Source organism: Rattus norvegicus, chromosome 13 (genome assembly GCF_036323735.1).
Source record: "Rattus norvegicus strain BN/NHsdMcwi chromosome 13, GRCr8, whole genome shotgun sequence".
NCBI classification, from domain to species: Eukaryota; Metazoa; Chordata; class Mammalia; order Rodentia; family Muridae; genus Rattus; species Rattus norvegicus.
In genome coordinates this window covers 84,753,556-84,780,897 of record NC_086031.1, presented here as the reverse complement: position 1 = coordinate 84,780,897, position 27,342 = coordinate 84,753,556, and the positions used below count along the sequence as shown (strand labels likewise).

At 42.8% G+C, this 27,342-nt stretch overlaps 1 protein-coding gene across 8 annotated transcripts in view; it reads left to right on the top strand.

Annotated features, from left to right (window-relative positions):
- Ddr2 (discoidin domain receptor tyrosine kinase 2) overlaps nucleotides 1-27,342 on the top strand; it is a 124,621-nt gene that overhangs the window by 70,135 nt on the left and 27,144 nt on the right. For 7 of the 8 annotated variants that reach the window (XM_008769761.4, XM_006250229.5, XM_063272617.1 and 4 more), the window contains 6 exons: nucleotides 4,549-4,657; nucleotides 21,370-21,472; nucleotides 22,939-23,170; nucleotides 23,463-23,610; nucleotides 23,996-24,101; nucleotides 26,957-27,140. In XM_008769761.4, the coding sequence (XP_008767983.1) occupies nucleotides 4,576-4,657; nucleotides 21,370-21,472; nucleotides 22,939-23,170; nucleotides 23,463-23,610; nucleotides 23,996-24,101; nucleotides 26,957-27,140 (855 nt within the window). In that variant the 5' untranslated portion in view covers nucleotides 4,549-4,575. Of the gene's footprint in view, nucleotides 1-4,548; nucleotides 4,658-21,369; nucleotides 21,473-22,938; nucleotides 23,171-23,462; nucleotides 23,611-23,995; nucleotides 24,102-26,956; nucleotides 27,141-27,342 lie in introns of those variants that run through there. The other variant, NM_031764.3, reaches the window with a different exon arrangement.

The window sequence follows — 27,342 nt, the reverse complement described above, 5'->3', positions numbered from 1 at the left end:
ACCATCGTTGATTGATCACAGGACTATTTATCAAATGTTTGTTTATTCGTGAATGGCTTCGGACTGCCAGCCTCTTCCCTGTTCTGCTTATCTGCCTCTGAGCCACTGGCATGCTTCCTGGAACAGCTTACCCACCTCTGCAGTTGTCAATCTTGTTTTCTTTATTGTACACAGATCCTCTTCATCCTCTCCAGCGTCTTGTTTATTATAAGATTAAAAGAGGAAGAAATGGTTTAGAGCATTTGGCCTGTCAGTTTCTGTCTCTGTATCTTTGCATACTTTTATTCATTTATTTCTATACTATAAGCTCTATGACGATGGTTCTCTTGTCTGACTTGTTTATTTTTATTTATGTGTCCATACATATATGTATGAAGATCAGAGGTCAATGTTAGATACGTTCCTTGATCACACTTCACTTTGCTCTTTTTGTTTGTTTGTTTGATTTTTTCTTTTCTCTTCTTTTCTCTTCTCCTCTCCTCTCTCTCTCTCTCTCTCTCTCTCTCTCTCTCTCTCTCTTTCTCTCTCTCTCTCTCTTTCTCCCCTTTCCCTTCCCCTCTCCCTCTCTTTCTTTTTTTTGAGTCAAGGTCTCTTATTGAACCCAGAGTTCACTGATTTGACTAGATTCCCTGGAGAGTGAGAGTAAAGGATCCTTTTCTTGTCTTTGTCTCCCCAGTACTGGACTTTGTAACTGTAGATGTATTTTAGTGACTCGGATACTGGGAGATCAAACTCAGGTCCTCATGCTTCTGTAGAGTACATTACTGCCTGTGCCATTGACCCAGCCCCTCTCTGACATTTAGGATGCCTTTATACCATGCGAATGACATTTCTAAAATAATCACTAAAAAAACAGGTAGAAGGCAATGTTCTGGCCAGGCACATTTGCATAAAGTGTTTGTCAAAGGAGTTCATGTCATTAGTCACAAAAGTGCACAGAGGAGGACTTTCTCAAGTGCTATCATGTTTCCACAATTGCTCTGGGCTCTGTCATGTGCCACATGGGTAAATGCTGAATTCTTGGGACATTGATTCAAAGGGTTTTGTCTGCTCACTGGCATCCTTGAGGAAAGTTCCTTTTAGGGCAAAACATTTCTGATTAGCTAGGTATAATCACCAAGTATTTGGGTCTATGATGGTATTTATCAAGCCTCTCTGTAACATGGAGCTTATAGAAAGGACACTAAATAGTCACAGTGATCATACTTAGTTGAAACTAAGATCATTACTATATGAAAAACAATGTTTTCACTGCATCGAGCAACTGAGTCAGAACACTTAGCTGCAGAAGTAACCATTGAATAGAGACTTGGGCAGTTAAAGAGGAAAGAGCTTGCCAGAGGCCAGTAGGCAAAAGCAAATAGAAGAAATAAACGAGAAGCTCCAGCAGGACTGAGCTGGAAAGTGAGGGCAAATGGATCAAATAGAATAACAGGTTAAAGGGATGATGACAATATCAGCGACCCCAGGCAGACTCTGGAGTCATGAGAACCCTAGACCCATGTGCCTGTTTGCTTCTGTATGCTGTGACATGGAGCTTTAGCCACATCCTCCTCAGCTACACTGTCAGTGAAAGCATATGCCATTCAGCGAATGTTGGTGAAATGGTTCCTTGGACATTAGAAATGCTTGGTACAAGGATAGGACATATAGGCCTGTTTGTCCTTCTGTGATTGTTGGTTAGCTACTGTTCACCTTGATTTTTAAGAAAAGGGGAAAATCATCACTGGTTTTAGAGACTCACAGTCTGAAATCAAGCAGCAATATCAAAAGGGAAATCATCATTTTTTTTAAAAAAATATATTACGTTTAAGTCTGGTTTAGTTCAATTAAAACCCATTTTGTATAAGAAGCTAATGATTAACAGATAAAGTTATAATAACACAGAGATCAATTTGGCATGTGGTTTGGTGAAGAGAAGGAGACATGAGGTATAGAAGATATTTTCCATAGAACTGGGAAGGGTTCTGGAGAATAGAAGTGTATGACCAGAAACTCTTGAGTAAGATGCCACAAAAGGGAGAGTGTGTGCTATGGAGTCAAAAGCCTGCAGGAGAAGATACATCTGGACCTCAGCACTTGCTAGCTGGCTACACACAGGAGCTCAGATCTCTGTGGGAGGACATCCTTAGACCATGGTCATGAGCAACACTTACTTCTATGTTTTTCCTTCTGAGAGTGTTTTCTGGGAGACTCTTTGAAAGCATATTTTCCAGGAGTTCCTAGAAATAACTAAGGTGTCTGTCACACCTGAGTCAGTGAAATAAAGACACGCACACCACCCCTTGTGATCTCGCAAGCCCTACATGGCACATTGCAGAGTCTCATTTATATCTTCCACTTGTCTTGCTTTGGCTCCATTTTCTTTAAAGGAAACCATCAGAATATCTGACTTAAATTTTTTTTCTGGGCTGTTGAAATGGGTCAGTGCGTATAGGTGATTGCCACCAAACCTGATGGTCTGAGTTGGATCCTTGGAACCCACATGGAATGGGCTGTCGCAACTTGTTCTCCAACCACCACATGCATTCATGTGGACACAGTAAATGGTGTATGAATGAATGAATGAATGAGCAAACGTAGACATTTTAAAAAGATATGTTAAGGGGCTGATAAGGGGGCTTAAAGGGTGAAGGCACTTTCTGTCAAGCCTAATGGCTTGAGTTTGAATTCCAGGACACATGTGACAGAAGGTGAGAGCTGATTCCTACAAGTTTTCACACACACACACACACACACACACACACACACACACACACACACACCCCAAATAAAAGCAAATAAAAACATTTTTCAAATGGATCGACATGATAGAACAGTTTTATATTTACAGAAACATTATCGATTATGTAGAATTCCTGTGTTCCCGACATCTTTCATTACTATGATGTTTTTGTCAAAATGAGCGAATCAACATGGCAGATACATTCATTACTAAAATCCACAGCTTACTCTGACTTCCTCAGTTTTTCCCAATGTCCTTTTCTAGTCGAGGACCCAAACAGTGTGCCACACATTACATTCTCTTTAGCTGTCCCCTGCCCCTGAGCTGTGATGGCTTCTCAGACTTTCTTGTTTTGGAAAACTGACAGCACCAAGGATCAGTTAGGAATTCTGTAGAAAGTTCCTCACTTATTATTTGTCTGCTGTTTTCCCCAGGAACAGACAAAGGCCATGGTTTGTGGGTTGGGACCACTGACCTCATGTGACTTCCCATCACATCCTATCTAGGACACACACTGTCATGATGACTTTCCAATGCCGATGTTAACTACAATCTCTTGGCACCAAGTGGTTTGGCAGATTTCTCCACTGAAAAGATGCTCTCTTCTCCTTCCTCGGCTCATGCTGCTTTCTTTGGAACCAAATTACTGTGTGCAGCTTATATGTGAGGAGTTAGGAGTGGGTGGTGAGGAGACCCCACTTGCTTAAAATTGGATTAGCTACATAAATTATTTGGAATTCCTTTTCATGGAAAATGGGCTGTTCTCCCTTGTTTGTTTATTCAGTCATTTATTTACATCAACGTGGATTTGTGGATATTTGTTTTATACTCTGAGTTATAATCTAACACTCCTCTGTTTGTTTTGTTGATCAAATTGTTCCAGCTTTTGTTACTGGGAGAACTTTCAGTTGACTTCAATGTGCTTTTGATATATTTCATTGAGTGCATGTGTGTGCACACATGTATGTGTGTGTGTGTGTGCACATGCGTGTGCATATGACATATATTCCAGGCATCTTGTGTATTTCCTGATCCAGTCGTAGAATCGACCATTTTTTTCTAAAGAACTCTGATTCCTTTTATTGGAAGATGGGATTAGAAGTCAAGATCTGGGCACCAGGTTTGCATTGTCAATGGATGCTCACCGCTGGGATGCTGCTGCCTCCAGGGCCTTTCAGCTGACTGGGTGAAAGGCCAGTGCATGTGTATTATATGCACTTGTATACATACAAGTAGCTACAACGTAGATAGGTAATTACAATGTAACTACCTATGTCACTGTTGAACTAAGTCTGGATATATATTAGTAAGTCTGTATCTAATCCATTGTCACACGATCACTTGTAGGAAACCTTAAAAAAATAATGAAAAGAAAAAAAGAAAAATCCCCAAAGTCCCAAATATCACTTCAAAGCTAATGGATCAAGATGAGTGTTGAACTTATAGAGCTTTAAAAACAGATTAAAGTTACTGAATGTTTTCCCTGGTTTAATGTTGGAATTAATGTTGCTAATATATATTAGCTGACACCATAAATATAAATTTTACTTTGTTACTACCATTTGGTATTTGCCTCAGTAATATGTTGCTCCCTGTGGATAGTTTGCTGACTTTTAATTCCAGGAGTGAGTGTTTAATCTAATAGAATTGGAAAATTATTGCATTAAATGATCCCTGGGTGGGATTTGAAGTTTTAAATATGGAAAAAACTTCACAAGAGTCCCAGATTGCCTGTGAAGACCGTGTTCCCGTGTGCTGGTGAAATCTGCGTTACTCATTTCTCTTCCCTCTTTCTGTTTCCTTGCATTATTGGTGGCCTGCAGACTCCAGATCCAACTCCATCTTCTGAAATGATCCTGATTCCCAGAATGCCTCTGGTGCTGCTGCTGCTCCTGCTCATCCTGGGTTCTGCAAAAGCTCAGGTTAATCCAGGTAACACAGCCCTTCCTCAGTTGGATGCTGAGGACCAGGTGCCTGCACACACCTCTGCCAGTGGTTATCTAAGAAAGAGTTCTGCCAAGGAACTCCACAGTCAGTTGCTTTCCCCTGTGTGGCGAAATGTGGCCATGTCAGAAATAGAAAATCATATAGGTCCCTCTCTCCTTATATAATGTGTTGGGTATTATTATATGAGAGATTTTATGTAGAGCAGAGCCATTTAAATGCCATTTTAAAAAAGAGGTTGGGAGAAGGAATGACTATTTGCTGCTGTGTATTTTGGGGAAAATGGGAAACTTCAGGTGTGTTAGAGAGCTTCTTTTGGTTGGATCATCCATTGGATGCCTTGGGTCTGGGTTTTAATTGAGTGTCCTGTTAGACTTTTAGGATGCTGATTCTGTGGGATGCCAGGTTCCCAGGATCCCAGGTAGGCTCTCGTTCTCATAGGATGTGGCTCTGTTCCAAACTGATGTGTGAAATGACTCTTTTAAGTCAGTATTTTTGTATTGTTGTAGTTCATATATCTTCACATTTTAATCTAAAGTGTATAATTGTATCATCCGTCTGATACACAACAATGTTGCTTGACAGTCTTCAATAGCTTAGTGACTTTAAAGTGAGTGTTTGTTTTGCTCACAAGCTTATAGTTTGATGGTTTATGCTGTGCGTGAGTCTACTGTACTTTGATCTCTCAGTGCATTTACCTTTCTGGGATTCAGCTGGCTATTGGCTCATCTAGAGTTACTTTGGCCCTGATGAAGGGTAGTTTGGTTGGTGTTCTGTGGATTCCTCTAGCAGACTAGCCTGGCCATGTTTTTGTGGTAATTGCACAAGAACCTGAGTAGAAGCAGGATATGACAACAATCCTTCAATCCACTGCTCAAATTATGTTTTTTAAGACTGTATCAGCAGAGATGAGGGCTGTAACTGAAGACCTTATTAGGAGGGGTGAAGTCTGTAGCTTGGTGGTGCTTGTCCTACTAAGAAGACCCTGTTTTGAGCTGGAGAGATGGCTCAGCAGTTAAGAGCACTGACTGCTCTTCCAGAGGTCCTGAGTTGAATTCCCAGCAGCCACATGGTGGCTCACAACCATCTGTAATGGGATCCGATGCCCTCTTCTGGTGTGTCTGAAGAGAGCGACAGTGTATTCACATACATAAAATAAGTAAATAAATCTCTAAAATAATATATATATATATATATATATATATATATATATATATATGGCCCTGTTTCAATTCCTAGCACTGAGGGGGGACCTCACTGGTTGAAGTAAGTTACATATATGCGCTCAGAGTCCATAAGTACGAAACAATATATATAGTAAAGAGATAGGTAAAGATTTTAAGTCATATTTTTTATTCTTCCACAAATATAAATATATGAAAGTACACATATCTTTGTGTTCAGTTTGTTGGACTTTTACAAACCCAACATATTCCATTCAGTCCTGTCTAACTTGAAGCAGAATCTAACTATGAATGTAGGCCAACACAAATTGTACATTTACATAAAACATGAGGGTTTTCTGCATGCCATCTTTTTGATTGTGCTGTCGCTGAATGTGAACTTTGTAGATGATGACATTGTGTGGCAATATCAAAGGTTGGACAGCCCTGGCAGTGAGCTACACCTCATGTGTAAGAAACAGAAGCATTGTGGAAAGCTCTCTCCAACCCCGCCCTGGTGACAGCCATTGTGTTGCTTTCTAGCAAGAAAGATGACTTCTTCCTGCTTGTATTTTATATAAATGGAGACACCTAATACATGTGTGCCTAGCTTCTTGAACTGAACATTTTCTGCATGGCATTTATTGCATGGCTACAAGTCGTGGTTGACTCTCTAGCCACGCTGTTGTATAATATTACTGCGTATACTTCATTTACGTGGGCTACTAAGGATGGGGATTTGGGCAGTTTAAAGTTTGGGCCTATTGTGAAGAATCTTCCATGTTCTTGCATAGAGTTTGTGGTCAGGACATATACTCAGTTTTCTGGGGTTTATATGCAGAAGTGGGATTCCTGGGTTTGCTTGTAACATGTCATTTAATATTCTTCATAATGCCATAGAGTTTTCCAAAGTGATTTTTTTTTACCCACTTATCCTCCCACAATAGTATGTGGGGTTCAAATTTTCAGCCAGCTATAATTACATTATCAAGGGTACGTTCATCTTGTCTTTGTACTGGCATAATGGTACATTTGTGAGAGTGCTTCTTCCAACCAAGTCCATGTCCATGGGCTATTCTTTATGCCCTTAATAGGAAACATGATCAAAACTCCTAAAAAAATCAAAGAATTGCTGTTTGAGTGGATTCAATACCCTTTTCCATTATTATTATTATTATTATTATTATTATTATTATTATTTTTTTTTATTATTATTATTATTAGCTTTGTGAGGGCACCTCAGATCATAACTCTGGCAGCTTTTTATATTTCTGCTGGGTATCCCTCTTACCCTCTAAAGTTTGGTTGTCTCCTCTTATCTCCTCTTATGGATTTTCTTCTCTGAGCTCCAAAGAAGAGTGCACACAATATAGGTGCTGGTGATGTCATGGAGACTGGTGTCCCTGGGCCCTTTTAAGCAATTAAACCTGGAAAACCAGCTTCTACTGTTAGAATACAAGCTGTGAGTAGGAAGTAGGCTGCCAGAAGGCACTTTTACTCCCTGTCTTGCTGTTAGGCATTTTCGTTGGGTCTTTCTGCCAGCACAAAGAATCAGACATCTTAATTTAGAAAATTCTAATGAACAGTGTAAAGTTCATTTAGAAAAGTACTTTACATTAGTGTTTATTTATTCATTCATTTATTATTTATTTAATTATCTTATAACTAAAAGTTGATTAAGTTTGAGGTTCAACTTGAAGCCAAAAAAAAATAGCAAAAAGCTAAGAGGGGTACAAAGAGCTCATACTTGGAACCTTGGACTCTTCATCGAGCTAAGTGAGGAAGTCTTGAGGCAGAAGACCTTCTGGGCGGGTTCACCCTGCCAAAGAAATTGAAGCAATGGGGACGCTCTGGGTCCCTTCTGTAACAAGTTGTCCCCCTACTCCCAAATCCTTGACTTCCATCAAAGCTGATGTATGTTGTCTATTTCCAAATTAAAAAATTATTTTTATTTCCCTGAGTTCTCACTACTCATATCTGGAGAGAAATGCTGAGAGTTTAGTGGTCTCTCTATTTCTGTCTCTCCTTTTCTCCCTCTCTCCCTCTCTTGCTCTCTTTCTCTGATGATTGGAACAGAGCCCTGGATATAATAAGCAAAAAAGAGACCTTCCTGGATGAATTTCTCTCAAGAGCTATGCTAGATGGTTTCTTTCTTTCTTGCATGTCTGTTTGTCAAGTCTAGCCACAGTTGGCCCCTGGTATCCTTTCTTCCAGTAAAAGAATCTTCCTCTGGGGACAGCAGAAACTCAACTGTCTCTCGAGCTCTTCTGATTACACCAAGTAGGGAAAGAGATTGTTAGTTGAAGAGATCAACAAAAGCATCGACTGCTATTCAAAGACCATGCTATACATTCTTGGCACTATTTTAAGTTGTGCTAACAATGTAATCTTCAGAATGTAATAAAGAGTATGCAGTCTTATTATTCTAGTCTTACAGAGGGGAAGTGGGGGCCCACAAATGTCCTGTGAAAATTAAATGTTATAGAGGAATCAGAGTAGCCTAGATGGGATCCCATCTAGTGTGGTCGGGATGATAGACTTTGACTTTTGAGCTCCACTGCCTCCTGAAGATAGTGAGACAAACGAACAAAAAACAATGTAGAGGTGTCTGTGAGTCTTGGGCCAGCTGTGTGGGCATCGATACTAGAATCTGAGAAGACACTGAAATTGAATCTCAAAGCTTGATTTGTGGAGGCAAAAGTGCATTTTGTAAAATAAAACTTCTCTGTTATTGGATAATTAAGGACTCTGAGGCCAATTCTCAGAAAGCTCAAGAAAGACTAGTTTAATCTAGTCTTCTGTAGATGAGGAAACTGAGTGTTATGGCTGCATCATTTCTCTGTCTGTAGTAAAATGCTCTGAACAAAAGGAACACAGGAGACAAGTTTGGTTTGTAGTCGGAGGTAATAGTCTATCACTGAAGGAAAAATCAACACAGGAACTCAAGTAGCACCCATAGTCAAGAGTAGAGAGAAATAAATGTGTCTTGCTGCTTGCTTTTGCTCAGCTATCTTTTTTCATTATTATATAGCTCGGAACCCACTGCCTAGGGTATGGTGCCACCCACAGTGGTCCGAGTCAATTAACAAACAAGACAATCCCTTGCAGATATGCGGATAGGCCGGCCTGACCTAGGCAATTCCTTTATGAGGCTGTCTTCCTAGCTGATTCTAGAGTATGGCACACTGGAATTTAAAATTAATCGGGACACAGGTTCACAGAGACAAAATGATGGGAGGTAACATGCATTGAAAAACGTACCGCTCCCCTCTAACTTTGAACCTGACTGTATGCGTGAATATAGCAGGGTTTTCAGTCTCTTATCAATCATTGGGTTAGGGTTAGGGTTAGGGTTAGGGTTAGGGTTAGGGTTAGGGTTAGGGTTAGGGTTAGGGTTAGGGTTAGGGTTAGGGTTAGGGTTAGGGGGTTAGGGTTAGGGGTTAGGGTTAGGGTTAGGTGTTAGGGTTAGGGTGTTAGGGTTAGGGGTTAGGGTTAGGGTTATTGCAAAGAACAATATAATGCATGTAAAGGACCTGGCGTCTTAGGATGAAGGAGTTCCAAGTGCAATTTTTGGGCAAACAGCATTTTACCCCCCATGTATCTGGTGGATTCTTGTCAACACTCTGAAGTGTTGCTTGTATTTTGTTATTTTATACTCTTGAGACTCAGGTCTCAGACTTTCAAGAGGCAGACAGTTGTTGGAGTGCAAGAGAAGTTAGAACTTCTCTTCCTGGGGTCATGGAGTCAGAACCCTTGGAGACTTAGGCTAAGGCAGAGGGCCAGGAGCATGTATTGCCATCAGAGCACCACTTCAAGTTCCGTTCATGGGCCTCCTTTCTTTGCCACCAACTGAGAACTCAAGGTTGCTTTGTTGAGAGGCCAAGAGACTACAAGAGGATCCTCAATCCTGCCAGGAACATACAAGATGTCAGTGTTTCCGGTCACTGTGGGGATGTAGCATTGAGGTGCCTAGGGATAAGCATCATTAATGAGCTACAACATTCTTGCTTAGCAATGGCTTTTCTAAAAACTGACAAAAACTCCAAGACCTTGAAGCCTGTATCATTAAGTTATACAATAGGTGTAGTTGTGTGTGTGTGTGTGTGTGTGTGTGTGTGTGTGTGTGTGATGCTAAGATTAAATTTAAGTTCTCATTCATGCCGGCAATGCTCAACCACTGACGTAAATCTTTAGTTCTTCTAATTTTAATTATTATTTGTTTTAATGAAGGGCTTTGCTAAACTGCTCAGACTGGCTCCAAGCACACTACATAGCCCAGGCTAGCTTTGAACTTGAGATATGTACATACTGCCACGCCCAGTTAATTTATTTGTATATTTACAATTATGCTCACATGGTGCCTGGGTTGTCAACTCTCCAGTGTCTTGCTGGTTGAAAGCAGTAGCAGTGAGCTACTGCTGAGGAAATATGCCAGGCCAGGTAACAAGAGGAAAGTGATGCATTTGAGGGTAAGGAAAGGCATGGGAGCACACTTGAAGAACAAAATAGGAAGGCAGGAATGGGTCAATAAGACATCACAAGGGCCAAGGTGTACCAGGGTGGTGTAATAAGCAGGAGAAACAGTTTTGAAATCTTTGGCATATGCCAAATATTTTGTGACCACAGTTCTTATCTTCATCTAGGGCTAAGATCATTGCTGTCTCCCTGTCTGCAAGAGGCAGGTTTCTTGTGCTATTACATTTCAATGTCTCTGGCTCCAGGGCATTGTAAAGTTTTAATCAGTAATAGCCTTCCTTGAGCTTTCTCTCCAGATTGTTTCTCCCCTTGGAGGTCTTCCTGACCTTTGAGATCATGCTTAGGACAATGTGTCAACTGTTTGCTAGTTCTAGTTCTGACATAGGTCAATGTTACGACCTTAAACACTACAGTAAATCTTTGTACCTCACTGTAATCACCAGCTCTTTGTTGGTATGATAAAATACCTGAGGCAGAATGGATGATGTTATGAAGAAAACGTGTTTGTTCTCATAGTGTGGAGAGTCAAGAGCAAGGTGGATGACCTAGCCGAAGAGTGTTCAAGAAGAGAGCTAAATGAATTCAGTCTTTGATAACAACCTACCAGGGGGTCCCGTGAGAGTGAACTTACTTTCTGAAGGTGGGACCCTCAATGATCAAAGGACAACCCAGGAGTCCTCACTTCTCAACGTTCCTCCAGTTTCCAGATTTCCACTTTGGGGTCAAAGTTTCTGGTCTGTTATGTAGGCCTCTGGGGAACAAACAAAACCCAAAGGGCACTGGCTTTACTCAATTATAAGGTGGAGGATGTAACTTTATCATTTACATTCACAAGATTACCTGGGGGTGGGGGTGGGGAACTCTGGGATATAGAGAATGTAGTAAGTGAGGGACCTTGGAAAGTTCCATGCAAATATTAAATTGCCATTTGTGACTTTGGGAAAAGAAAGGAATCAAAGTAATCCAGACACCCTACATACAAAATTCGTGCCAAGTAGATAGCAGGGTAGGAAATGGAGATACACGTGACCACTTTTTTTTTGCCTCCGGTCTCCAAGAAAGACTGGAGTTGTTAGTGGGCAATGAGACCTCTGCCAGCCCTGGGCTGTGGTCATCCTGACCCCAAAGTGACAGAGCAAAAGTGGTGTATGTGTTCTAGGGTAGGGCGATTGTTGACTTGGCTTTTGCTTCTAGCAAGTCTCTGAAGAGCAAAGATGTAGCAAAATAAACCTTTCAGAGTTTTTGGTGGTTTGGACACATGCACAGTTAAAGTAAAACAAAGTTACAGTCGTTAAATCTTTGAGGTTTGTGTGTGTTTTTTATGGGCTTATGTGGGTGGTGATAAATTGTTAAATAATATGCAACCTTTCCTTCTGATTGGAAGACGTTTCTGGCTTCGGCTTTTATCTCTTTTTCTGTGGTGATGATCTCCCACACACTCATGACCATGACGGGTGCCGGTCACCATGCTTGGCTTATGAAGGCAATCAGTAAATACTTGAGTAACAAGGGCAGCAAGGGTAGAAATGAAAGTCAAGGGACCTTAAGGCTCCTCTTTGTTTTTCTCCAAGGGAAAAAAATGTAAATTGTATCATGTGAAACTTCATTTCAGGAAGCCGTTATGGAAGCTGAGGTTTAACAGTGGGATACTAAGAGTAGTAAATCAGATGGGGGAGGGTGAACTGAGGTCTCCTAGCTGTAGTTAATTCCCAGTCTCCTCAGGTGTGAGTGGAGACACCCTCTTTCCAGGTGGAGGGGTGGATGAGCCCTGGCCATACAGGAGTGAGAGGCCCCTGCCTCTTCTTAAATACCCAAGTTTCCCCTCCTATGGTCCTACAGGATGAATATTTGGAGGTTTATAGATAAAGGAGGCTCTGGTTGCATTTGGTATCTATGACTCTTGGCATTTGTTACAGCTGAGGGTTACAACCACAGTAAAGATAAAAGGCAAAGAAGTCTGCCCCATGTGTTATCACTAACCCTGGTGTGGAATAAGTCCTGACTGTGGAGATGGGGGCAAATGTAATTTAGAAAAGTATGCTTTTAATTTGTTTTCTTTTAGTAGATTTGATCAACATTTAAGATTAATAATCAATTTTCATGTTAGGACCTTTCTTGATAGTGATAGATAGTCCTTCCTCCCGCCAATTAAGTTAATGATGGCCCCACAATTCTATCTTTGGCTACTGGTGTGTTTCTTTCCTTTGTTTTTCTGGGTTTTGGGGTTTTTTTTTTTGTTTGTTTGTTTGTTTGACTTTGAGTCAAGATCAAACTATATAGCCAAGGCTGTCTCGGAATTTGCTGTTTAACTCAGGCTGGCCTCAACTTACAAATCATTGTCATGCCTTGGCCTCTCAGATACTTAGACTGTAGGTATATGCCACCAAATAAGCCTGTGTGTTTCTGTCTGTCTGACTGACTGTCTGTCTTTCACTCCCCCACCTCTTTTTATTCTCTCCTCTCTTCTTTTCTTTCTTTTTGATTTTGTGTTGATGCAGGGTCTCCTATAGCCTGGGCTGAGGTTGAACTTCCCGTGGAGGTACGCCTGGCCTTGAGCTCTTCCTTCTCCTATCCCCACCTTCGGCTGGGACTATAGGTGTTTACCATCATGCCTTTCTTGATTAAATCAAACAAATGCCTAATTTCTGTCCCGAGAAGGTAGCCTTTCCGTAGCTGCTAGTACTCCTTGCACACGGAAAACATACTTGATTGTTACATCTTAACAGCTTACAGCGCCCAAAAGAGTGAACTGGAACTTTTCCAAGAGTAAGGGTTTACACATGAGAGTAAAGGATTTGGGCACATTTCGGCACCTCATTCGTTCTGAGGAGTTACTGAGAAACCGGTGGTGTAGTGGTAGAGCTGGCATAGCCTGCATTCCTGTGGAGCTGGGCTGGCTAGCTCTGGGAGCATGCTGTTGGATCTTTGGCTTCTGGAAGAACTGGGAACCCGAATCCAGATTGGCCATTGGTGGAGCAGCTAGATCTACCTGTATTTGGCAGAATGGTACACCTTCTGTCTGCGGAGTTGGTAGGGCCTAAGCTGGGATCCCTGGTTACTGAGAGCGTCTCCAGAACCTCCCCTCACCTCCCCGCCCCTCGTGAGTTTCTCTCCCTGGCAAATCTTGAATCCTTGGGCTTCCTCATTCCTGCTTGGTTTGGCTCAGCATCAGGCACATGGCTGAGCGGAAGAGCTTTGTGCGCAGCTCCCTCCAGATCCTTATCGGCACTGCCATTTTTCCTCATAGCGGCCCCGGCAGGTGCCACAGCAATATCCGCCACTTGTCCCTGTCCCAGTCTGGTGGAGGGTGAAAGTGACTGCAAGAATTCTTTCTCCTCTCTGAGACTGCTCTCTTCTCTAAGGTCTTAGTTGTCCCACTCTCCCTGCCTCATCAATAAGGCACTTTTGAGTAGAGCGTTTATCAAATGTACCCAGCTTTTCCAGCTACTCTTGGGGGGAGGCGTCAGCATTGATTATCACAAGCTATTCTACCCCACCTGGGAACAGGTATCAAAAGTTAACATCTCCTGTTGTCACTATGATTCCTCTTTTTTTTTAAAAAGATTTATCTGTTTTATATGAGTGCACTGTCACTGTCTTCAGACACACCAGAAGAGGGCATCAGACTCCATTACAGATGGTTGTGAACCACCATGTGGTTGCTGGGAATGGAAGTCAGGACCTTTGGAAGAGCAGTCAGTGCTCTTAACCGCTGAGCCATCTCTCCAGTCCACTATGACTCTTAAATTCTTATGTTTCACTTAACATATACTGTATTATTATTATTATTATTATTATTATTATTATTATTATTATTATTATTATCTATTTGGGTACACATAATGTAAGTGTGTGTGTGTGTGTGTGTGTGTGTGTGTGTTGCATGTGCCGTGGCATACATCTAAAGGTCAGAGAACTTATGAATCCATTTTCACGTGGGTTCTGGGGAATTGAACTCAGGCCACCAGGCTTGCACAGCAAGTGCCTTTATCCCCTGAGCCATCACACTCGGCTGTTCCACTTTTTGAATTGACTTCTAAGCAGAACCAAAGTGAAAAGCTCCCACCAGTCAAGGGGGGAATGCAAAGTGTTGCTGAGGTTGGACTCAGTGTTAGAATGCTTTCCTTACATGCACGCAAGGCCTGGCCTCCACCAAACACCACGAAAAAAGTGCAGCTTTGAATATTAACGTCACCTTATTATTATTATTATCCCTAGTCTCTTCCCCTCCCCTTACTTACTTATTTATTTTTATCCTATGCAACTCTCTGGAGGCCAGTTGCAATCTTTTACTAGAAGGAGTCATAATAAAAATAACCAGAGAATTACGAGTACCTAAATATTACTAAACTTCATCGCTCTAACTTTGGAAGAATGCTGTTTTTATGCACTGCCATAAAGAAGTACTATTATTATGATTAAGCAGAGAACACGAGCTTAAAAGACCATAAAATTTCCATGCTGCTTTAAGAAAGGATGTGTGTGGTATTTGAAACACACAGTTCCCTTTTCCCTTCTGGATATCAGAAGCAGCAGAGCACCATTACATCACATAGAATGTGCTGTGGTTTGTATTTTAATAATTTCCATAATAACCCTGCTTATTATTAAGGATGGGGATTATTAAGGATCGTTAAGGAAATGTTGCTTATTTTTTATGCTGCTGGGACTGATACCTGATAGAAGCAACTTGAAGGGGGGTGAGAATTTATTTTGACTCATAGTTTTAAAGGTACATTCCATAATGGTGAGGAAGGTCTGGCAGAGTTCATGGTGGTCGGAACATATGCAAGAGGATCCTTGTAAGGCGGAGGATGGAGAAGCAAAAAGCTCTGGCTGGAACTAGAAGTCGATACTACCTTTAAGGTCTAACAGCACACTTCTGCTAAGTAGAGTACAGTCCCCAAAGTTCTAAAACTTACCAGAACAATGCCATCAGTTTGGCGCAGTGTTCAAATATAAGAGCCTGGGAGGGACACTTCACAGTCAATCCATGACCGAAGACAAGGAATCTAAAGTCCCCAAAGGGACCGGATGTAGTAACCAGCCTTGTGCGTCCATGTTAGAAGGACAGAATCAGGTTTGAAACACAGAATTGTTATGTTTATTTCTTCTTCTCCCATATATTACCTCCTGGCTGTAGTTTCCCCTCCATCCTCTCCTCTCTGCCCCCCACAACTCCCCTCTCTCCTAGACCTCCTCCATTTCCCTTCAGAAAAGAGCGGACCTCCCAGAGACATCAACCAAATATGGCCTAAGAAGGTGCAATAAGACCAGGTAGTAATCCTCACGTCAAGGCTGGATGAGGCAGCCCAGTAGGAGGAAAAGGGTCCCAAAAGCAGAGAGAAGAGTCAGAAACAGACCTCGTTCCCATTGGTAGGAGTCCCAGTAAGAACAGCAAACTACACAACCATAACATATATGCCGGGGACTTAACTCATACAGGACCTGTGAGTGTTGGTTCGGTCTTTGTGAGTCCCTGTGATCCCTGCTTAGTTGACTCCTTGACCCCTCTGGTTCCTACAATCCTTCTTCCCCTTCTTCTGTGGGACTTCAAAAGCTCTGCTAGTGAAACAGAGAATTATTATATGCTGAGCCACAAGCGGTATTTCCTACCATCTACTGAGCTCCATGTTATTTCTAACCCAGTTGTTTCTTTTGAGTTTTCCTTCCTTGTTGGGACAAAAAGCATAATTCCTTCCCATCTACTGGCTCACATATGTAACGAAGGAAGAGCATGTCATCCAATTTGTACCTCCGTACCCTAAAGCCCATGCATTCAGATTTCTTTCCCGTCTTTAATATTTGTTTCTAAAAACTATTTTGAGCTCCCAGGGCAATCCCAAAGGGCTATTCCTAAGGGAGTGGCAACTAAGGGAAAGCAGTCTTTGAGAAATAGACCTACGTGTAAAAGAACACCCCATCCTGAGGGAGGCAGCCTCAGTGCAGATAAACTGTATGCAGTTCGTGGGAAGCAAGGCCCACGTGACGCCTTTGACTGGGCTTCTTCTTTTTAGAACTGGAAGAAGTAGATTGAAGTGTCCCGAGAAGAACCAGAGCCGAGAACATTGGATTTCAGTCATGGTTACATTGGTCATCTGTGAGTTTCTGAGCGAGTCCGTTCACCTTTCTGGGACTCACAGGTTCTGATGTTGAATATAGAACTCTAGGGTTCAGTAAGTTAACTGGCTCTTAACTTTTGCAGTCATAGATAGACATTAGACTGGCTTACCCTACCCCCCTGACCCTGATAATCTCCCTCTATCCAACGTGTGTGACTGGAGAAAGCTAGGAGTCATACTTCAGTGCTTAGAACATTCATGTGCCCCGTGTTTTCCTGGAAGCCGCATATAGGATACTCGCTGGCAGGCAGGCCGTGGGCTGGAGCCGGCTGCCGGTGGTAAACATCTTGGAACAAAAAATGCTTTCAGCCTCACAGCCTTGGCTCCAGAGTATGAAAAGTAATTCTTGGGAAGCTGCGACCTGGTGGCAGCTGTTCCTCCTCAGCCGGCTTGCCAACGCCGTCTGGAGTTTGGGATGGACAGAGCTCTCAGCTGGGCCGACTGTGGCTCGTGCTGGTAGTTTTCCACTCTGGGAAACGGGAAGCGTCCCTTGGCATCTCTGTCAGGAGACTGGTGGGTAGCGGAAGCATCCGGAAGCCACCAAGACAACTCAGCAAGCAAAATCGGTTGCTGCAGTGACTCTTGCTTCCGGTGACACGCTGCTCTCTGTACATATTTCTTTACATCTCGGAATGTGGGCTGAAGACGGGGGCTGTAATCTAGTGAATGGGGAAGGGGGCTTGGGAGAAAGAAAGGGGTCTGACGTCTAGGATTTGAGCCAGCGTTGTAGTTCTGTATCTTCCCAAATAGCTGGGATCCCTTCCACGAGTTACCCAAAATAGGCACATTCAATAAGAAAACCACACTGGGGCTGTAGGGAAGTGCCACGTTGGGTTCTCTGGGCCAAGGTTTCTTCTGGTTCCAAAGACCCAGCGGGGTGGGTAAGGCTATCCAAGATCAGCTCGTCCTCTTCCTCTGCCCTTCCCGTGAGGCCCCTGGGAACACTGACTCAGGGAGAAAGTCTGCTTACTTATTTTATGTTACACTGCTACTTGACTAGCCTCTGACTTCCCTGACTTCAGCCACATTATAGCCCTTGCATCTGATTTCTAGATCACTAACCCAACTCCCATCGTCTTAGGATGGCTGAGAAGTTAACCACTCCTTTTCTATGGTTTTTGCTTCCCTTGGTTTCAATTCACAGTCAATCACAGTCTGAAAATATTAGATGGACTAAGTCAGAACTAATTCACAAATCTTAAATGTAGTGGTTGGGACTCAGATGGCTAAATCTTGACCCCCCTCCTCCTCTGTCACACCCAGTGCCTATCATGCACTGCACTTCATCTCCCTATATAAGTGCCATGTTGTCTTCTCCAGACAGTGGGTGTGGTTCAATAGGATGGGAGAGAGGTTGGAGAGAGGGCTCAGAGGTTACGAGACCTTGCTGGGCATCATAAAGACCTGCATCCAAATCCATAGAGCAATCTGGGCATCCCACAGCTGCCTGTAACTCAAGCTCAGAGGCATTAAATCCTTTCAGATCTCAGTGCATACAAGTCCACACACCTGCATACATGTGTGTGCATATAAATAAACATAAATAAACAAAATAAACATTTAGAAAACATGTGAGAGCTACATTCACATAACTTTTACTATGGAATATCATAATCGTTCCATTTACTATTAAGTGTTGTTTCTCTCTTACTATGATTAATTTCTAAGTTAAACTTCATCATAGGAATGCATATACAGGGAAAACCAAAACAGTTTGTAGAGGGCTTTGTCCTATCAGCTGTTTCAGCCAACCATTGGAAAATATCCCCGTCTGATGAGTGGGAATCTGCTGTGACCCTTGTGGCCCAGCACTTACTCTAACATTGATCTGAGGGTTCACATCCCAGCACAGAACAAGATTCTTGTCATCTCTCAGGTCTCTAGTCATCAGAGCCTCTTCCAACCAAACACCCAAACCTCTTCCCCAGTGGATCTTTGTGACTAGGTATCCAGCAGCGCTCAAATCTGTGTTGTGGCTTCTCTTCCTCTCCTACACATAGTATACCCCTACTGTTGAACTATGTCTCTGCCTGCTGAGAGACAACTGGGTTAGCTACTGCCTGACAAATACTTGCTGAACCCCACAGATGACAACTCACTCGGGAAGTTCTAGAAATCCTCTACTGTGTGTGCCTTTCAAGATCTAGCGTGTGAAGCTGAATGTTTCCATTCTTCTGTCTGAACATTTCCATCTATCTACCTGTCTCTTCGACTTCCATACTTAGCTGTTTGCCTGATGTATGTTGAACACCTAATCAGGGCTGTGAGTCAACAGGTTGAAAGGGGCAAGGAATCCAACATGATCAGTGTGCTTAGGAAGATCAAGAGGTGCAAGAAAATTCACAATGAAAAGTATTTCTTAAAAGAACCTGTCACAAGAAAAAAGAACCTGTCACTTGTATCCTGACACCATAGTTTGGCATTTTTTGATACTTTGTCAGATTCTTTGAGACCATGATAGCAACCATCAAGGCGGTAAGCAACTGTAGAATCTATTCGATGTCTGAAAACCTATTGTTTCCCATTTGTCTCTTGGACCCTAATGGAGGTCTAGGAGAGAAATCAACTTGTGTCTTATTCACTACTGACTGACTACATAAATACAAGAACACTCATTAATGGGCACATCTGTTAATGTGAGAATGGATAGATTGCAGTTAAGTAAGTAATGCTCAGAATTATGGGGAATCCGTTTTGATTGGTTGTCTGCATGACTCAAGGTTTCCCTTGGATGAATTCCCAAGATGATGTCTTTAAGCCTCTGGGAAGAACTCAGCAATTCTCTGACACCACATCACAGAGAATCCTATGTGGTCTTTCTCTATCACTCCCTCTGTCTGCCTGTCAAGCATACTTCCGATTTCTTTTATTTAATTTTTAATCTATCTGTTAAATAGGGAAATATTCTTGCACGGAGTCCATTAGGACATGACAGGAAAAGGATTTCCTGGACATACTGTCCTACCAAGGTACATTATAGGGGCAGTGGCAGTGTCTTGGTTTTTGTCCCACAGACCAGCAGGCCCCACGGTGGGAAGTTATTTATGATAACATCATGACTCACCTTGTTGGCTCTCCCCAATGTCTGGCTTACCTCACATGTCCCAGAGGACAGAGGTTCTCATTACATTTATAGCCCCACATCTGGAGATGTATGATGGATGGGACTGTGGATGTTCTATTCCACAGCTGCCAGCACGGTCCCTCAGCATCATTCTCCATCCAGGATCTGGGAGTAGAGCTCTGAGCCCAAACCCGCAGCAGACTAACTGCGTCTTTACCAACAAGCAGCTCCCAGATTTAGCTTTCAGATACGTTAGAGTTAAGATGGCAAAAATCTTCAAATGCAGGCAACACCATGGGTCAGGCTCAGGGCCAAAATGGAACAGAAAAAGCAAAGGTGGGGGACTAACTCTTGCTCTCAGTTTGTCTTTCTGGGCAGGTGTGCTTTCTGTTGGCAGTCATTCAGAGCGTACTTCAGGTTCGTCAGGCTTTGGAGGCAAGGGGTTCTCAGGCTTTCAGCCTTACATGGGAGCTGTATCCCTGGCTTTTCTTTGCTTTAATTTTCTCACTACTCAAATTGAGCAGCCCCTAGTTCTCCTCTCTCTGCTGCCTGCAGATGGGCATTGAGGGATCATCCAGCCTTTGGTCATGTAAGCTAGTCTAAAAAGAATTCTGTGTGTGTGTGTGTGTGTGTGTGTGTGTGTGTGTGTGTGTGTGTGTACATGTAACATGAGGGTCCAATTTCACTCTTGGGCATGTAAATATTAAAATTTTTTCAGTGCCTTGGTTGGCAAGACTTTTCTCCCCTCCCCGGAGCTATGCACTTTTGTGGAACCTATATTGAAGATCAGTTGACCTTGTATATGTGGGATTATGTCTGGGCTTTCCATTCTGTTTCATTGGTCATATTTTTAAATGTAAGACTGCTTTAATTATTATAGCTTTGTGATATATTTTGATATCTAGACTCCTAATAGCTATTCTCCTTTTTAAAGAATAGTCCAGGGTTTGGGGTTTGGGGTTTGGTTTTTGTTGTTGTTTGTTTGTTTGCAAGGTCTTTTGTGCCTTCATATTTCTAGAAAAATTACTGTTGAAAAGTCATTCTTTCTTTTCCTTTCTCACAACAATTCCTTTCTCTGTTTTATCCACCTAGTCTTTTTTTATTGTACAGAATGTGATGACTTCAAAGTACTTATATTTACTTGTTTTGTCTTTATAACTCAGGCAGTCCACTCAATCTTGCCTGAGTTCTCACTCGCTTGCCGTAACTGGCGCCATCAGGCAGTTGCTGGCTCATCCGTTGGGTCCTTCCTTGTTTCTCAGCTCTCAGAGAGGGGGTCCATTGTTGTCTGGTGCCCATTGTGTGAAAGCTGGATTATTTCCCCTAGGGAATTTCATATGTTCTGTTTTATTCTCTTTGTTGAAAGTGAAGCCCACCCCTGAAACTATTGTTTTTAACCAGGACCAGCATGCTCAATACTACCATGGGTCAGTATATTGGGTTGTTTCACAGTCTCATACAATCAGCTCCCTAGGAAACCAGAATGCTATGGACCCAGGGCTACCTGCTGGCTACAAGGATAAAGCTACTTTTAGGAAATTGATTTAATATCTGCTAGTAAGGGACTACAGCTGGGACTATTAGGAGTTATTAGTCAATAAGAGATGAAATTTGTGCATTAAACTATATTACATTAGGCATTAGAATTTGGGCCAGAATGTAAGTTTGGTTGTTGGTTAAATCTTGGAGGTATTTGGATACTAGGGTTAGGAAGAAGTTCTGTAGCATCAGAGTAGCTCAACTGGGGTCATCGAGGAATATAGGAAAATTTTAAGTACCCCAGTTCCTGTTCTGTTACCAGTTTCAACCTTCTGAGGGACTCTGGGCTAAAAAGGAAAGCACATTCTCTGTTTTCTCTTTGTTTCCTTGTTCCAGCCATATGTCGCTATCCTCTGGGCATGTCAGGAGGCCACATTCCAGATGAGGACATCACAGCTTCAAGTCAGTGGTCAGAATCCACAGCTGCCAAATATGGGAGGTGAGATAGCTTTATCAAGAAGGCCTGAGTTGCCAAGGGTTGGGGGGACTGGACACACAGCCAGAACTCAAGATGCTGGGGGGGGAAGGGCTAGAGCTGATGAGAGCTTGTGAGACTGAAAGAGAGATGTGAAGGGGTTTGTGCTGCTTGGAATGTTTCAAAGAGAGGCCAAGACTTAGCTGTAGTCACTGGCCTGGAAACCTCTTCCCAACCACAGAGGCCTCAGAGCCACACCACCCACTGTGAATGGGGTCCTTGATAAGCAGTGGCTTTGCCTTACTGGACCTCACTGTGGGCTGTTGTCGGAGAAAGGCCAAGGGTGCAGGTACTGAGAGGTTTAGACTGTGTAGGATACTGGCAGTGAGTGATGCCTGCTCCTCAGGAGGTGTCTGAAATGTCACTGGGCAGAGCATCTATGGTGAAACCAGACTCTGAGGTTTCCAGTAAGTTCTTTCCTCCCTCAAGGAAACCTCACACAGAAGGGCCATCCTCATCTATAAACAGAGCAAATTCTATGTGGAGTATGTATTTCCCAAGGCCCCCAAATGAACAGACTCCCAACTCAGAAGCTATGCTGCTGACCAATGCCTCCTCTTTTTGCTAGACGCTAATTATTTCATGTAAATTTAGTATTGATTTTGTTAAAATGAAGTCACTGATGAGGCAATCGACCCTTGTAGCTTCCCTCATCATACCTGTCTTAGTGTTTGATCAATGAGAGTAATGGCTGGTGGAGTTAGTGGGGAGCAAGAAATGACTGTAAACATCTGTGAGGAAAGGGGGTGTTCTAGGGTAGAGGGAGACAACTCAGAGGGTCCCCCAACAAACCTTAGGGTGATTTCTCAAGGCTGTTTAGGTCTAGCCTGGAGTAGTAAATAAAACCAGGTTATTGGACATTCCCTCACACGTTTTTTCATACTCATTTTCACCCTGGTTCCCATGGCTTTTGCTGGGTGACCACTCCCATCCTGCTGGCTAGCATTCCACCACATTGTACAGCCCACACCGAAGACCCTACCTTTCCTCCTCCTCTCTCCTCCTTCTTCCCACCTCCTTCCCCCCCTTCCCTCCTCCCTCCTATAACTTGATACCCAAGCCACAAGCGGCCAACTTTGTAAGATTGTGGCTGAGGAATGGAAGGGGGATGGTGAAAGAATTCCACAGAGGAACATGAGTGGAAAGAGTTTCATTTCCCTAGAGTTCTTTAAATCAAGACGAGGCTTCATGTGCTTTGGAAAGCCCCAGCTCGCTTGTGGTGGCTCTCCCTGGGCTGTGTGGTGCTTCAGAGACAGGAAACTGACCACAAACGAGGACAGACAGACACCATGGGGAGGTCCCCCAAGTCCCTCTGGTCTAGACTGCAGGTTTTCACTCTGTCATCAGGCGCAGGGCAGCTGCCTACTGTGAGCTGGTGAGTGTCTCTTGTTATACAATTGTGCCCTCTCTCCCCTTCCCTTCTTCTCAAGGCTGGACTCTGAAGAAGGGGATGGAGCTTGGTGCCCTGAGATTCCAGTGCAACCCGATGACCTGAAGGAATTTCTGCAGATTGATTTACGAACCCTACACTTTATCACTCTTGTGGGGACCCAGGGACGCCATGCAGGGGGTCATGGCATTGAATTTGCACCCATGTACAAGATCAACTACAGTCGGGATGGCAACCGCTGGATCTCCTGGCGTAACCGACATGGGAAACAGGTAAGAAGAAAATGTCCATGTTCGGGGGAATATAGGACTCATAATAGTCAATATAGTTCAATAGTTCAATAGTCAGTAGTTCAAACTGTGTATGTTCAAGCCTGATATGACATTGTAAATGTGACCCATTTACAATGGAGTTGGCACAGAGGATCCATTAGCTCTGCTGAGAGAGCTGAGTGGCTTCATTCTGCTCATGAATGAGGAACAAAGTGTCCATCAAATGTATGATGTGAGAAGAAAGGCAGGCATGGTTTTATAAGATCTCTGCTTCTTCTTGTCTCTCTCCCAGGTGCTTGATGGGAACAGTAACCCTTATGATGTTTTCCTGAAGGATTTGGAGCCACCCATTGTAGCTAGATTTGTTCGCCTTATCCCAGTCACTGACCACTCCATGAACGTGTGCATGAGGGTCGAGCTTTATGGTTGTGTCTGGCTAGGTAAGTCTCTACCACAGAAACCTTATGAACCACATAGAAACTTCTAAGCCCTAAAAACTAAAAACCAACCAATCAGAAAGGGCTGAAGTCGATTCACCTTTGGAATGGAATTTTTCCCTTTGGGTTAAAAGAGAAAAAATGAATCACACTCATCCACCCAGGGCTTGGTACCCTATGCTGGTAACGATATATTCAGTTATTCAGGTAACTGCCATTGAGGTGTGCCTCCCAACCGTGCTCAACTATGAGCCCAGATGGAACCCCAGTGGACAGAATGCACACGATTGTACTTCCTTGGAAACTTAAGTAGCTTCCCGGGATAATTGGTTAGGCAGCAGGTGCATCTCCTTACCAGAGACACTGACCGCTGTGTTTCCTTTGGCAGATGGCTTGGTATCTTACAATGCACCCGCTGGGCAGCAGTTTGTACTCCCTGGAGGCTCCATCATTTATCTGAATGATTCTGTCTATGATGGAGCTGTTGGGTACAGGTAAAGTCTAGGAGATTTAAATAATCACCAGAGTAGGGGAAATGGCCATAATGAATAACTTTTGTTACTGGGATTTCACCAATAATCAAAGAATCAATCAACCCACTGGTATTATGCGCACGTGTGATATACTGCGAAATAACTTAGATGTAGTAAACTATATGGTGCTTATCTCCATTTGGTAGCTGACTTTTGGAAAACAAAATAGTAATATAGTAGACAGGAAGAACTTACACAAAGCGAGAGCTGAACTTTGTGATATGTCTATGAATGTGGGAGCTATAGTTTTGAACCTGGAATGAGGATGTACATTCCAACCTAAAGGCTAACTTAGCTATGGGACAAAATATAAAGATTGGTCAGGCCACAAAGTTGAGAAACAATGGACTCCATAATATAGTACTTTGGAAACTGTGAAAAGAAGGGACTATTGAGGTTTATAATAGATAAGAGAAGCTTTTAGGATACAATGGTAAGGAAAGCAGGGAACTGTAGGTAGAGGGGTGGAGAGGAAGAAACAGAGGACAACATTGGTGATCGTGGCAGTAACGGGTGAGAGCAGCAGAGAGGCCTGAAGTGGATGGATGGAAAGCTGTGGTTGAAAAATATCATCAGACACATTGGGGTACAGAGCTGGGAAAGACACGTGCCTATCCACTCAATCATTGCATTCTTCTTCTGGCCCAATTCCTAAACTCCCACTTTCTTAGTTCGCTGTTTTTCTGTACTGATTGGGCCTAGGAGGGAGGTCAGAATATTGTGAAACTCAGATCTTACAATAAAGTTTTTAGGGGTTCAAAAAGAAACATATTAGTTGTTGCAGTAAATATTCAAAAGGGATCTACCAACTCAGGCTAGTGCCAGCACCGTAGGGCCACATGGCATCTGCGGGGTATTTTAATCTCAATCAGCCAAGCGTCTCGCCCGCTAAGTTCCATCCCATCTCATGCTGCCAACAGCTACTCTCTGAGCTTGGCAGCAATCCCATCTAGTTCCCAAGGCGGGTCGCTGCCACGACAGTTTCATGCAGAGACCGCCTACCCTGTGGCTCTCTTACTGCAGACTCTGCTCACATTCCCAGCATCTGCCCCCATGTGGTTATAGTCTCAACTCCCAGTAATCCATTAAAAGCAAAACTCAATAGGCTTGTAATTTAGCAATCAGATTTATATCTTAAATTCTCAATCCACAAAATATCTACAAAGTAAACTCACAACCAATTGATAATGATATAAACTGCCCACCTAGATAAGACCGATTGTTCTATAAAAATCCATCCCTTTTGAAATATTCAAAACTACCGGTGGCCATTTAAGGCCACACGGATCTGGGTGGTCCTTCTCTGCCTCCAACTTGGTTCTTCTTCTTTTCTTTTCCTCTCTCCTGTCTTACAAAATCTCTGTCTCTGCCTTACTTTTTCACTGCCCAATCACAGGCCTTGCCTTATCTCGTGCCCGTCTTCACCTGCATAAAGACATCAATCTACATTAGCGAGTCTCAGGATGCATCTTGTAGAATGACAGCCCTTCTACTGGTTCGGGGTAAAGAATGAATGGCTGCCCTCATCTGCCAGCCCATGTGCGAAGTCCCGACTCAACTAGTCTTCTAGTCTTACTTAGTCCCCTTCTATCTACTTAGTCACTCACTCCTCCTCCACTTCCTTACATCGTCTTCACATCATTTGACTCGGTCACACCCTAGCTAGCCTATACTCAAGGCACACAAGAAATGAGACATCGACCGAATCCAGATCAACCGATCTTTGCTAGTCAGTTGTTACCATGTGTGTAGAGTTGGCTAGGTGATATGGGTGTTTGAGAAAAATAAAGTCATGGGTCTTATGCTTGAGGTATTCATAGTTCGGGTCAGTGGCTATGTGAGTGGATTAATTATTCTATGCATTAGCAACTTTTTTCATTGTTATGTCCAAATACCTGACAGTAAACAACTTGGAGAAGAAAGATTCAGTTTAGTTCATGATTCCTCGGCAGGAGAAGGTATAGTATAACAATGTTCATGGTGGTGGAGGCTTGAGTGCCAGGACTGGGAATAGTAAGAAGGATATGAAGAAGTGGGGTGGGAATGAAGGGGCGGGGGTTCCTTTCAGCATCATCAATACAGTGGTTCATTGATGATTCTAAAAGTTGGGGAAGGGTGTGATTGGAGCTATGTTTCAGGCAGATTAAGCAGGCAGCTGACAGAGATTAGATGTAAGTTCTAATGAGGTATATTTTAAAATCCCAGATTCTATGATGTAAAAATGAACTAATAGCCAAGGCCACAATGGTACTCTTGGAAAGAAAATAGGTAAGAAATATTCATTTGGGGATTACAAGCATCTAATCGAATTAATATTACCCTAATGAACTCTTTCCCTGAATCAATGGAGAACTCAGAGTTTCACATCAACAAATGTTATAAAATAGCGAGTGTTTACTGGGTTAGCAATGAAACTTTGAAGTGCGGTTTTATTAGTTTTTATGACAAGCCTTCATTTCCCCTTATATCCTTCCCTATACTTATCAATATGGTGTCTTGATATGATGGTTCACCATTATCAGCGGTATTTAAATTAGCTCATTCATAGGAGAATAGCATAAAGAACACAGCCCTTGACCCATCAGTGACCAATAGTCACTGGTGGGAAGCATTTGCGACCCTTCTTGTACTACACAATTCAGAAAAGGGAACCACTAGGCAAAGTGCATTTGAATGATTTCTCCTAATCCCTCCACCTCTGAGACTATCAGCTCTTACAAAATCCAGCGGTGAATCAGTGGGCTGAAAAGTTCTTCTGTGGATCTGTGAGTGACTCCAGGCTTTTCTCTTCTCTCCTCTTCCCTTGGCCTGAGCAGTATGACTGAAGGGCTAGGCCAGTTGACTGATGGGGTATCTGGCCTGGATGATTTTACCCAGACCCATGAATACCATGTGTGGCCCGGCTATGACTACGTGGGATGGCGGAATGAGAGTGCTACCAATGGTTTCATAGAGATCATGTTTGAATTTGACCGAGTCAGGAATTTTACCACCATGAAGGTCAGTGGAAGATTTTCTTCAAGAAATCCAAAATCATCATATTGGGGGGGGAAATGTTTGATGTGCTGATGTTAACAGAACTAGATTTTAAGATATATTCCACTACTACAAGTATAGATGAATTCAGAGTCACGTCATTTTTTAAAGGTTGTTCCTTCACGTGTTAGTTCTGTGTCAGCTTAAGTTAGGTCCATTATTTTTG